Source organism: Alternaria viburni, assembly GCF_023758015.1.
Source record: "Alternaria viburni strain BMP 2772 chromosome Unknown scaffold_9, whole genome shotgun sequence".
Classification (NCBI taxonomy): Eukaryota; Fungi; Ascomycota; class Dothideomycetes; order Pleosporales; family Pleosporaceae; genus Alternaria; species Alternaria viburni.
The window spans coordinates 932,441-944,878 of NW_026055778.1; the positions used below are offsets into that span (position 1 = coordinate 932,441).

Here is a 12,438-nt window from a genome sequence, read left to right on the forward strand (position 1 = left end):
GGATATAACGATTTTGCTGAAGTTTGGTGATGATGCCGTGAAGAAGAGTAACGTCAAAGAGTAGTGGAGAAAGCAGGACCGTGACGCGTTGCGAAGGGAACACCTCGGCGGAACTTCGCGCCAGCTAAGCGAGCGAAATGAGGAATCTTTACTCTACTACGATCGTAGAGCAAGCATATCTAACAGCGATGCTTTCTAAGCCGCGTTTGTTGCAGCCTCTTGGAGGGAGGCTCACGCGTGGGCGAATCGGCTCGTGGCGCGCGGCAGGAAGGCGCGAACCTGCCACGACCTCAGGTGAGACACGTGCAGCGGTTACCCCACGCCCACGCTACTGGGCCCGCATCAGCTCCCCGCCGCTGCCCTTGGAGCTCACGAGACGACTCTCAACCTCAACTACCACCAACAACATGACCGCCACTATCGATTCAGAGACGCTCAAACAGTACTTGGCGGATAGCCCGCCCACTGTCGTGCCTCTGACCATCAAGCCTCACTTTGATGCGCTGAGCGACAAGGAGAAGCTCTACGCCCACCACCTCTCAGTGTAAGATATACGTATAATTCAGCTCCTCGTAGGGTATCAATTGACACATAATACAGAGCATGCTTCGCCGGAACACGCGTCGTCCTCCGCCAAGTCTCCCCCGAATCCGAGCACATCTATGACTTCATCGTCGCCCTCCACAAGCACGCCAAGGGCGACTATGCTTCCCTCGCCAAAGACACCGGTCTCTCACAAGAAGAGATCGACGCATACCTCGATTACTCAGCGCAGTTTCTAGGCAACCTAGGCAACTTCAAGTCATTCGGAGACAGCAAGTTCGTACCCCGCCTCGATCCGCGACAGCTGAAGGCACTCGCGACCGCCTCCAAAGACACATTGGCCATATACGAAAATTTCAAGGACGCCATATATGCCGGCAACGATGTGGGAAAGCTGCATCTGGGCTACCCCGGTGCGGGACACATCTCAACCTACTACCCCGACAGCCCCGACATCACCAGCGAACAGATCTCCAGCGTGAGCGATTTCCTCGAAGGCAAAGGACTGCTTCCGGAGAACACAAGGATCAAGAAGGCTAAGGATGGATACGAGGTTCTCATTGCATCAGCCTCAGACAGCCCGTCGGCAGAACAACGCGATCTGAAAGAGAGCGAGTGGACAATGGACGATGGCAGCAAGGTGAAGCTGGTCTTTGGTGACTACTCCAAGGAGATGGACACCATTGCGCACCACATTGAGCAGGCGAAGAAGTACGCAGCCAATGCCCACGAGATCAAGATGATGGAGGAATACTCCAAGAGCTTCAGGACAGGATCACTCCAGGCCTTCAAGGAAAGCCAAAAGGCATGGGTACAGGACAAGGGACCTCAGGTGGAATCGGACATCGGATTCATCGAGACATACCGCGACCCACACGGCATCCGCGGCGAGTGGGAAGGCTTCGTCGCCATGGTCAACAAGGAGCGGACACGAGCCTTTGGCAAGCTGGTCGAGACCGCGCCACAGTACATCCCTCTGCTACCGTGGGACAAGTCGTTCGAGAAGGACAAGTTCCTTAGCCCTGACTTCACCTCGCTCGAGGTGCTGACATTTGCGGGCAGTGGGTAAGCCAAGAAAACTTTCAACGCTGTTCTGTGATCTCATCTAACATCAACAGCATCCCTGCCGGAATCAACATCCCCAACTATGATGACATTCGGCAAAACTTCGGCTTCAAGAACGTATCGCTTGGCAACATCCTCTCTGCAAAAGCACCAAACGAGGCTGTTCCCTTCATAAAAGACAAAGACCTGGCCACGTACCAAAAGTACCGAGACCCTGCCTTCGAGGTCCAAGTCGGCCTCCACGAGCTGCTAGGCCATGGTTGTGGTAAGCTTCTCCAGGAGACGGAGCCAGGCGTCTTCAACTTCGACAAAGAGAACCCTCCAATCTCACCACTAAGTGGCCAGCCAATAAAGTCTTGGTACAAGCCAGGCCAGACTTGGGGATCAACATTCGGCACGATCGCTGCTTCCTATGAGGAGTGCCGTGCCGAGTGCGTCGCCATGGCGCTCTCTTGCGAATTCCCCATCTTGCAACTGTTCGGTTTCGGTGACGGCAAGGCCGACATGAACAGTGAGGCCGGCGACGTTCTTTTCACAGCATACCTTCAGATGGCCCGCGCTGGTATTGCAGCTCTAGAGTTCTGGGATCCCAAGAGCAGGAAGTGGGGTCAAGCCCACATGCAAGCTCGCTTCTCCATCTTGCGCACATTCCTTAATGCCGGTGTCGAGTTCTGCCAGCTGGAATGGGAAAAGGACGATCTCTCCGACCTGACCATTCGCCTCGAGCGTGATCGTATCCTGGATCTAGGCCGCCCTGCCGTGAATGACTACCTCCAGAAGCTGCACATCTACAAGGCCACTGCAGACTACGCGGCCGGTAAGAGGATGTACGATGAGATCACCACTGTTGAGCCCTTCTACGAGAACATGGTCAGACCGGCTGTGCTCAAGAAGAAGACACCCAGGAAGGTCTTCGTCCAGGCAAACACTGTCGAGAAGGACGGCAAGATCGACCTGATTGAGTACGACGCGACCAACAAGGGCATGATCCAGAGCTGTGCGGACAGAGAGTACGTATGAGCATGGACGAACTTGACGCATAAGAGCGGGGTATGGGTGGTTATGACTACATGCAATACAAGCCATTACGATGTTATGAAAAGTCAGACACACGAAGAGTCGCAGTCGTTCAAAGTCACGATTACTCAACTCGTCGTACGAACACTCGGTAGCCATGTGGAAGTGGGTTACGGACATTTAAATCCACCTTGTAGTCTCCATCCATCGCGTCCTGTCATCTAAATGTCCGACGAGCTACGCGCGTGAATATTCTTCCGTGCATGAGAGTCGCAAAGCAAGCGGATACGGTTGCTGCTCCCAGGGCAACCTTGGATCATTTGCAGCATCACGTTGTCAAAGACGGGTTTTCTGTTCCGTGAATCAGATATGCATAGATGGGCATGGCTGGAATACTGGCAACTCAAACACCGACATGTCTATGACCGGGCAAAACATTGCCGAGATGTGCTTGGTGTGCTTGTAGCGCCGGCATATGCTACGCTAGCGCAGGTCTACCAAAGTGCGGAGAGACGAAACGTGCTAGCCCAGGGTCTGCCATCCGCCCTACCCGTTCCGAAGAGAACGCCGAGGTCTGCATTATTCTTCCACCGCTCAAGCGCTATCTCTATATGAAGCCAGATCAACTGACCAGCGATTAGCTCGAGGCTGATCGCGAAAAGATGAGCGACTAGGGTACGGTCTAACAGCAGTGTGGTGTAGTCATTCGGTCCGACGTGGAATACACGTTCATCAACTATACGTGCGAACACCTGGGCAGACACCGTCAACACCTAAGTCGCGCGATTAGGAACGTCCGGTACCAATGGTCCCACACCTGTTTCCAAGAGCAGGATCCATCAGGGCTCGAGCGCGACAGCCGAAATGATGCAAATTCCAGAAGCAGGGCAAACATGTTCACGGTCCCTGGCACAACGATAGCATACCGGCGACAGTACCTGAAGAGAACGATATTGCAGGGATATGGATAGCTGTCAAACTACTCACAGTCCCTGTGGCGTTCTTGACTGCGCGCCGCTGTCATTTGGAGCGTGCGTTAGCGCCATGAGCTGGTGCTTTACCATGCCCCTATCATCACCAAGCGCTGGTCCTTCCGCCCTGCTAATGGAGGAAATCAACACTAAGGCGCAGAAACTACTCTCCTCAACATCAGATGTATCTGGATGCCGGCATGGTTGCCGAGTATCCTTCCAGAGGGATACCCTTCTAGCTAGCATGGCAATTGCTTTTAAAGAGCAGATGTGCCACCGGTAAAGGACTATCTCGAGCATCAAGCCACTCTTTCTACTTATTAAATCTTCATCTTGCTTCAGGAAAGCATCATTCATTCGTCTTTCACTATGAAGCTTTCTATTCTTGCGCTCGCAGGCGCGTACACAGCCAGCGCCGCCGTTCTTGGAGAGAGGCAATCATACGGAGTCAAGGGCACACCTGAAGGCTTCGGAAGAGGTACTACGGGAGGTGGCAATGCAGCCTGTGTTGTACCTTCCTCGGTAGCCCAGCTGAAGACCTGGCTCAGCGACAGCACTGCCCGCTGTATCGTACTCGACCGAGAGTTCAACTTCAAGGGTACTGAGGGAACCACAACAGCCACCGGCTGCCGTCCCGCATCCAACAAATGCCCTGGCAACGGAGGTCAAGACGCCATCAACTCTGCCAACTGGTGTGACAACGGAAACGCTGGAGCAGGCGCCACGTCTGTCCAGGTCAAGTACGACAATGCGGGTGTGACTGCCATCAACATGGGCTCCAACAAGTCCCTCATCGGTGTTGGCAACAAGGGTGTCATTCGCGGCAAAGGTCTCCGCATCGCCAATGGAGCACAGAACATCATCATCCAAAACATCCACATCACCGAGCTCAACCCACAGTACATCTGGGGTGGCGACGCCATCACCCTCGACAAGTCCGACCTCGTCTGGATCGGTAAGTCTACCCCTTCCCTCCTTTACCCTTCATACATCTAACACCCCCTCCAGACCACGTCAAAATCTCCCTCATCGGCCGCCAAATGTTCGTAGCCGGCTACGGCGCCTCGGGCCGCGTGACAATCAGCAACTCAGAATTCGACGGCAGCACCTCCTGGTCCGCCTCCTGCGACGGCCGCCACTACTGGAGCATCCTCCTCCTCGGCGGCAGCGATCTCATCACCATGAAGGGCAACTATATCCACCACACCTCTGGCCGCAGCCCGAAGGTCGGTGGACAGGGCAACACGCTGCTTCATGCGGTAAACAACTACTTCTACAGCAACACGGGTCATGCGTTTGATATTGAAGCCGGCGGTATGGTTGTTGCTGAGGGCAATGTGTTTCAGAATGTCAACACGCCGCTGCTTAACAACAAGGGACAGCTTTTCTCGGCGCCGAGTACGGGCGCCAATGGTGTATGCCAGACCTATCTTGGACACACTTGCCAGCTTAACTCTTTTGGAAGCAGTGGAAGCTTCAGTGGTACTCAGACGGACTTCTTGGTTAACTTCCAGGGAAAGACTGTTGCTGGTGCTTCGGCGGCTAGCTCGAATGTTGCTAACACCGCTGGTGTTGGTAAGATCTAGAGTGAGTTGACAGGGGTTGGGTCGAGTTGGAGGTGTGCGCAAAGCATGAGGCCTTTGCGAGTCGGAAGGCGACATGATTTATCTTCTCTGTATCTACTTTACCTTTTACCAAATATGTACATACAATCTACAATGCAACGACCAGCTGCATCCCCATCAAACCCTCCATACTCACTCCCCTCCAAAGACCTCCCTAAAAGCCTCTAAATTCCTCATCCCAGCCGGCCCCTTCGCATAAACCGCAAAATCCACACTTTCAAACCACCCCTCGAACTCCTCCTCTCCCAATACGCCCTTCATCTCTTTCGCCACAGCCCTAGGCGGGCACCCATAAGCTCCACACCCCATGGCACCAAGTACCAGCCTCCCCACACCCTCCTGTGCCGCCATCCTCAACACCAACCTAACCTTCTCCCGCACCTCCTCAACAACGCTCTCCTCCTTAAACCCCACCTCCCCCTCCGCATCCGTCACAACACCCGGAAACCGCGGCCCCGCAACCGTCATAACCGCAACCACAAACCGCTGATCCTCCGGTAGCTCCTCAAGCCCATTGTCTAGCGTATCCCTAAACACAACAACATCAGGCGACATAACACCAGCCACACACCCCTCCCCCGTATTAGCCCACGGATACCATTCCGGTTTCAACGTCGCATATAGCGTGGATGAGTAACACAGAGCTTCTTCCTGCGTGGAGGATAGGGTGAAGCGCCAGCCGCCGCCGGGTTCGGCGTCGGAGGCTAGGTTTAAGATGCCGGGTTTGGAGGTGCCGGGGAGGGAGCGGGCGAGGGCGAAGGCGTCGCTGTTGTGGATTTTTATCGAGCGGAGTGCGGGGTAGGATGGGTATGTTGGAGATGTTTTTGATAATGGGGGTAGTTGGGTGGGGATGAAGTAGCTGGTTAGGGAGCCGGAAGGTGTGGAGGATGCGATGGAGGCGGAGCGGGTTATTGTGTCTTCGCAGATGCGGCGGCGGGTTGCTAGGTCGAGCATTTTGGGAGATTTGGTGGAGGTGTTTCCAGTGTTCATTGTTCTTGGTGTTTTCTTGGTGAAGTTTTGAGATGATTTTGCTCAATGGTGGGAAGTGACTTAGATCGGTACCTAGGTAGGCAGCAGTTTTGGAACTCGTGGCGGTGCAATGTGGCGCAGTTACTGTTCGGGCAGTTGCGACTGTTCACGAAACCTTCCTTCCAACATTCCATCGGGCCTTTTGCGTGACGCGTCTACGAAGGACATGAGCGAGATGGTTGTGCCATGTAGATGCCTGCTTAATATCAGGCGGATGCTTCTGACCGGTACATGGAAATTGCACCGCCACTCTGAACCAACTTGATTACGTCCCACAGCCACCACGGCTATGACCATATAACTCTGCTACAACCTGCTCATACATGTCGAGCTCTTCACCAGTAGCCCAAAACATATATTCAGGTATTGTTCAAGACGAGTGCTGCTTACCCACTCATAACTCCAACCCGACTTCCTCCAAATGGAAGCACAACAAACATCCAGCACTCGCCCCTTCCTCACCCTCTTCCCCCGCGAAATCCGCGACGAAATCTACACCCACCTCCTCACCGACCTGCCGCCAAAACTTCAATACGCCCAACCCAGCGACCCATCTCCTCTACCGCCTCTCAGCTCGCGCCTCCCACCCTACCTACGCCTAAACCGCCAGATCAACCAAGAAGCTTCTGAGATATATCTGCGCCACACCACCATCGCCGTCAACGACGTAGTCAACTTGGAACTATGGATGGTCGGCATGCCATCCAGCGCATGGAGCTGTATCCAGCATCTTGAGATAGGGACTGTGCGGGAGACTGCGCTTGTACCCCGGTTGAGCCCTGTTTGGTACCGCGCTGGGAGTGTTGTTGATGTTGTGAAGAGATGTCCCGGGCTGAAAATTCTCACTGTTGGTGTTCCGGGGAGTATGTTTTTGAAGAAGCAAAAAGAAGATGAGGAGTTGCAGGGCGAGAAGACGTCGCGTTTGGTTAATGAAGCGACGTTTGGGGATATGGCGGACCTTGCGAACGTATCGGGTTCTACGGGTCTCCAGAAGTTGGATTTGGTGTGCGTTGATGGTAATGAGTATTACTACGCCGATCTCAAGGGACATGACAGCGATATCAAGCCGAATTTTAGTCCGACTTGGACTGGTTTGATTGACGTTGCTCAGAATTGGGCTGAGAATTTTGTTGAGAAGAGCAGGGAGAGGGGGAGAATGGTTGATGTGCGGGTTAAGATTGTTCCGAACTTGGGAAGGAACTGGAGTTATGAGATGGGCTTCTATCCAGAGGGGCGTATCACGTCCTTTCAGTATCACTGCTGGTTTGGGTAATGAGTTTGGGGTTGGCGTAGCTGGATATCGTGTTTAAGTGTCAGCCGCAGGGATAATGATGTAGTAGAATGCGACAAGTAGTTCATTCTGGTGCTCCTCCGTATATACTAGTAAAATGACCGTCCGTATGTTCCGTTCCACCGACTTGTGCTCTCCAGAGTACGTTTGAGAGACTTCTCATTGCAACGATTCTCCGAGTGGTTGCAACCACTCTACCCACGCCAGCAAGTGGCGGACCTGGCCTTTTGATAGAGCCCTCCTCCTGGAGAAGGCAGCCCTTCAACCCCACCAATGAGGCCTTTGCAGTTATTGTCCCTATCACATGCTTCGTTAGTTACCAGCTTAAGGGACCTTGATCTCATGACAAATTACCGGAAGAATCGGCATCTATAGCCTGCAAAAACCGTGCAGGTACTGGCCTGTCCAGGAAAGTTTGGCGAACAACCACCGTTGGCTATCAGGGGGGCTCTATGACTTAGATGGTCGGGTATACCGCCTGGTTCATAGTAGATGTAGCCGGCGTCGGAAGCACGGGCGACCAGATGCGTGGCCTCTGTTTCGGCGGTTGGAAGGCCGCTGGCTAGGAATGGGAGAGCCACGAGGGAGAGGAGGGCGGCGAGATGCATGGTTGGTCTTTTTGCGGATAGCTTGGTAGCAAGAGGTGGTGTAGAGTAAGATGGAGTGATCGGATTGTTCGATGATACTATGTGTAACGACAGAGAGAAGGTAGCTTTTATAGACAGCGAGGGATGGCGGAAAAGACCTCAGCGATAGATGTACGGTGAGACCTGGTGATACTGCCATGTGTGATTCCGGCGCAGTTTGGCTCGTCTGATGTGCACCAACGTACAGGCGCGCCCTTACTTTTGTTGGAAATGGCGAATTCGTAGAATCATTTTATCCTGCTATTGTTCTTGTAATAAAGATGAGAATATAGCAAGAAGATCTCGCGCACAGTGGGTTGGTTGTCTTCGCATAGGCCTTTTGTGTATTCCCACACAGCAGCACACCACAGACCTACACAACATGACACTCAATAGCTGGTAGATCTAGAAACTCACATGTATGTGTCTGGTAGTCGTCGTTCCTGATCGCACTACGTGTTTATCGTAGATGAAGCATGAACAGCTGAGCTGAACGATTAAACCCACAATGAAGGACAGCTCGTCCAAGGTTGTGACTGTAAGAAGGTCCAACTCATTGCTTGATTTCAATAAATCAAACTTATTAAAGACACATACTACTTCATAATGTGGGAAAATATGCTAGGAAACACATAAGCATTGCAATAACTAGCGTGTTGCTTGACTGCGCCGTACCTGCGTTTTAGACCCATGCACATTCAACGAACAATAGTAAGAGCATCCAGCGAGCAACCGCCATTAGCGAATGGCTTACAGATGAAGATCGCGCTTGCACTCCTTACTCCGGCTATACCCCGAGGTCTTCTAGACCTTGACGGGGTAGCGGGTATGTGTGTGGACCGGCAGACTGGCACCCAGTAGTACTCGTGTGGCGTGGTGTGTGTACATACATACGATGGGCCCAGGTATACTGGAACGCGAACAATTGGTTGCATTTCTTCACACATGGTTAGCATTTGTACTTTAGGCCCGCTGCGAAAGCTCCTCGGACGTCTCAAAATCGTGTCTCTCTGCTCGTGTACCTTTGCAGCCCACGCGTCAGTTTCGCGTCGGAGGAAGATAGGCGAATATCATTACCAACACTTCTTGAACCCCATTAACCTCCAATATCTCAGCATCTCCGGAGCAACATTCAGCCCAACCCCAAGATATCCAAACTCCCCCACTCCCTCACCACAGGTCTCACACCGCCACCCCTCCGCACCCCCTCTTCCATCTCACTCCCCAACCCAACCCTCCCACAAGCCGCAACCGCCAAACTCCCCGAAACATGCACAAGACTTGCCACAACAGGCGCCTTCCCATCCCCGACCTCAACCACCTCATCAGCCTGTACAGCCCCCTCCCTCCTATACGGATCCCTCCAAACCCTCACCTTCCCATCCGTCCCACCCGCCCAAACCTCATGAGAAACACCCTCAACATCATACGGGCTCTGTCCCGCATTCCACACATCAAAACCCAGTTTCTGACGAGTTAGCGCTTGGCGACCTGCACAGTATCCCAGGGTGAGCGAGAAGTTGCGGACGTCGTAGATGAGAAGGACGTCTGAACTGCGTTCGGCGACGTAGAGGTATTTGCCGCAGGGACTCCATTTGAGGGATGTGACGCCATCGCCCATGACATTTTGGAGGGCTTCGTTGCGGAATTTGATGCCATTGACCGTGCCTGGGAGTGAGAAATGTGTCACCTCTGTGCCGCCGATGGGATCGTAGATGCCGATGTAGCGGGTGCGGGAGCCGGCTGCTAGAATGCCATCGTGTGATGTGTGAGAGGGGGGTGAGAGGGACAGAGCGGAAATCTGGCCTTTGAAGCCGCGACCTCCGCCTTTGAGTTTGTTGCGTTTGGCGGGTATGGTGCGGATTGTGTGGATTGGCTTATCGGTCTCGACAAGATCGAAGATGGCGATTTCGTCTTTCGAGCCGGCGAAGAAATGTGTGCCGGCGATGGAGTAGGCGAGGCTGAGGGGTGCAACGACGGCTTCAGTCAGATTGTTGATGAGTTTGTAGGATGCTAGAGGGGTGGATATGTCTACTGGCCCTGAGGTTGGATTGTCTTCGCTGTGTTTCTGTGAGGTAGGCCATAAGGCGTTATGCAGACTGATGTAGGCATCCCGTCGACTAATGAGCACAGTCGTACTGCTAGCATCTTGTAAACTGAAGAGCGGATTGACAGCAAAGGCCCAAATAGGATCGGCAGAGCGAAGAGACGCGTAGGGCGTGAGAGGCTGAGGGCTGATCTGGGTCAAAATATCGTTGGAGATGGGATACACGGAAAATTGACGGCTGTAATCCGACGTGAAAACGCAGCTACCATCCGGTGTAAGTTGGGCTTCTTGTATGCAACTCGTGTACTGTTTGGCATCCAGTAAGTGATCAGAGCTACCAGAGTCGCTGTCATCTTCCGATTGCGATTCTGATTCCGATTGCGAAGATGAAAGCGATGATCCTCGAGAGGATTGGCCGTCTGAAGCGCCTTTGTTGTTCTTGTCTTCCGGTTTGTCTTCCATAGACTGCTGTGGTACATCATCACTGCTAGCCATCACTCTCTCCCCTTCGCCCACCTCATTTGACTCGGCAGGACTCCGATTTCCATCCCTTGTTTTCTCTCGTTCCTTCTCTTGCGCGTCGCATCTCGGAATCCTTGTGCTAGCCAGACATCTCACATTCATAGCCGAAGCAGACATTCTTTCAACGCGCCATCTTCTTTCCGCGGATACCACGTTCGACACGAAAAACAAGGTATGGTTTCGTTAGTAAACTCGTGTATCAGGAAAACATTAAAATGAGCAAGGTACTCGTCTAGTAAGGACGAAAGAAGTAGACAGTCCACTAGCTTGCGCACAGACCCTTCGTTCTCCAACGCACGTCTTGACTCCCATCGTCATAGCCCGCCGAATTACTTTCCCACCATGCTCGACTCCTCACGCGCACAACCACCACAAGCATGGGTTGAGTCGCCATACTTGAGGTCGCTCATAGTAAGTAACCAGATCTTTCAGCTGTCAGAAGATTGCCTCCCAATTGCTCGCGCTCTGCCGATATCGGGTTAAGGCGCATCATCTGCATCTTTCCTTGCCATTGCGAAGCTACTGGGCCAGATGCCGTCGACATTCCATACAGTACTCGCAATGCATGTGCATTTCCACATGGCCTTCGTCTCATTCATATTCTGGAGCCATCCAACCCCCCTTACACCTCCACACTGACACCCACCCCAGGCAGGCGGCCTAGCAGGCACAACAGTAGACCTATCCCTCTACCCCCTCGACACTTTAAAAACACGCCTCCAATCCGCCTCCGGCTTCGCCGCCAGCGGCGGCTTCAACGGCATCTACCGGGGCGTCGGCAGCGCAATCGTCGGATCCGCGCCCGGCGCCGCCCTCTTCTTCATAACCTACGACACGATAAAACGCACCTTCGCCCAGAGCCAAAGTCTAGCTACAACCACCGTACGATATAACGCGGAAGGAAAACCGTATAAAGAAGATGCGAGGGACAGCGGGACAGAAGCACTGGTACACATGGCAGCCGCGAGTGCGGGGGAGGTTGCCGCGTGTGCGGTACGTGTGCCTACGGAAGTAATAAAACAACGCGCCCAAGCCTCCCAACACCCCTCCTCCCTCTCCGCACTCACCTTCATCCTGCGCCAGCGCCACACCCACGGTCTCGCACACGTCTGGATGGAACTCTACCGTGGGTGGTCAATAACCATAATCCGCGAAGTGCCCTTTACCGTAATCCAATTCCCGCTCTGGGAGGCGCTGAAGAAGTGGCGGATGAGCCGGACAGGACGGAACGAGGTAACCGGGCTGGAGGGGGGGTTGTTGGGGAGTGTGGCGGGGGCTGTGGCGGCGGGTGTGACGACGCCGTTGGATGTGCTTAAGACGCGGATGATGCTTGCGAGGGAGAAACAGCCTATGATGCAGATGTTGGGGAGTATCATGAGGGAGAGTGGGCCGAGGGCGTTCTTCGCGGGGATGGGGCCGAGGGTGGGTTGGATTAGTGTTGGGGGTGCGATTTTCTTGGGGAGTTATCAGTGGGCGAGTAATGCGCTGGGGGGTGTGGTTGAGGAGTGAGGTGTGAGCGGCATGGTTGATCATGTTTATGTTTTGGAGAAAGGGTGGAGGAGGGAAGAGCAATAATGAGAGTATAGGATTACGTTCGTCCTACTCAGCCGCACGAGGCCGAGGCCATAGACTCATGGATGAGTCTACTGGCAAGCGGGTATGCTATATACACTATTCAATCCCTCTGGCCTTTACCCAAGAA

At 53.5% G+C, this 12,438-nt stretch overlaps 4 protein-coding genes across 4 annotated transcripts; 3 read left to right on the top strand and 1 right to left on the bottom strand.

Moving 5' to 3' along the window:
• Positions 1–407: 407 nt before the first annotated feature.
• Positions 408–2,628, top strand: J4E79_005210 (uncharacterized protein; the record flags this gene model as incomplete). Its single annotated transcript, XM_049354088.1, has 3 exons — positions 408–544; positions 601–1,608; positions 1,662–2,628. 3 exons carry the CDS (start codon positions 408–410, stop codon positions 2,626–2,628), a joined length of 2,112 nt encoding a protein of 703 aa, XP_049211708.1.
• Positions 2,629–3,965: 1,337 nt separating this feature from the next.
• Positions 3,966–5,182, top strand: J4E79_005211 (uncharacterized protein; the record flags this gene model as incomplete). Its single annotated transcript, XM_049354089.1, has 2 exons — positions 3,966–4,551; positions 4,605–5,182. 2 exons carry the CDS (start codon positions 3,966–3,968, stop codon positions 5,180–5,182), a joined length of 1,164 nt encoding a protein of 387 aa, XP_049211709.1.
• A 4,439-nt stretch (positions 5,183–9,621) lies between these two features.
• J4E79_005212 (uncharacterized protein) lies at positions 9,622–10,709 on the bottom strand (the record flags this gene model as incomplete). The annotated part of the gene is made up of 2 exons (XM_049354090.1): positions 9,622–9,635; positions 9,659–10,709. The coding sequence occupies 2 exons, from the start codon at positions 10,707–10,709 to the stop codon at positions 9,622–9,624; spliced, it is 1,065 nt and encodes a 354-aa protein (XP_049211710.1).
• Positions 10,710–11,078: 369 nt separating this feature from the next.
• Positions 11,079–12,245, top strand: J4E79_005213 (uncharacterized protein; the record flags this gene model as incomplete). The annotated part of the gene is made up of 2 exons (XM_049354091.1): positions 11,079–11,147; positions 11,388–12,245. The coding sequence occupies 2 exons, from the start codon at positions 11,079–11,081 to the stop codon at positions 12,243–12,245; spliced, it is 927 nt and encodes a 308-aa protein (XP_049211711.1).
• Positions 12,246–12,438: the final 193 nt, after the last annotated feature.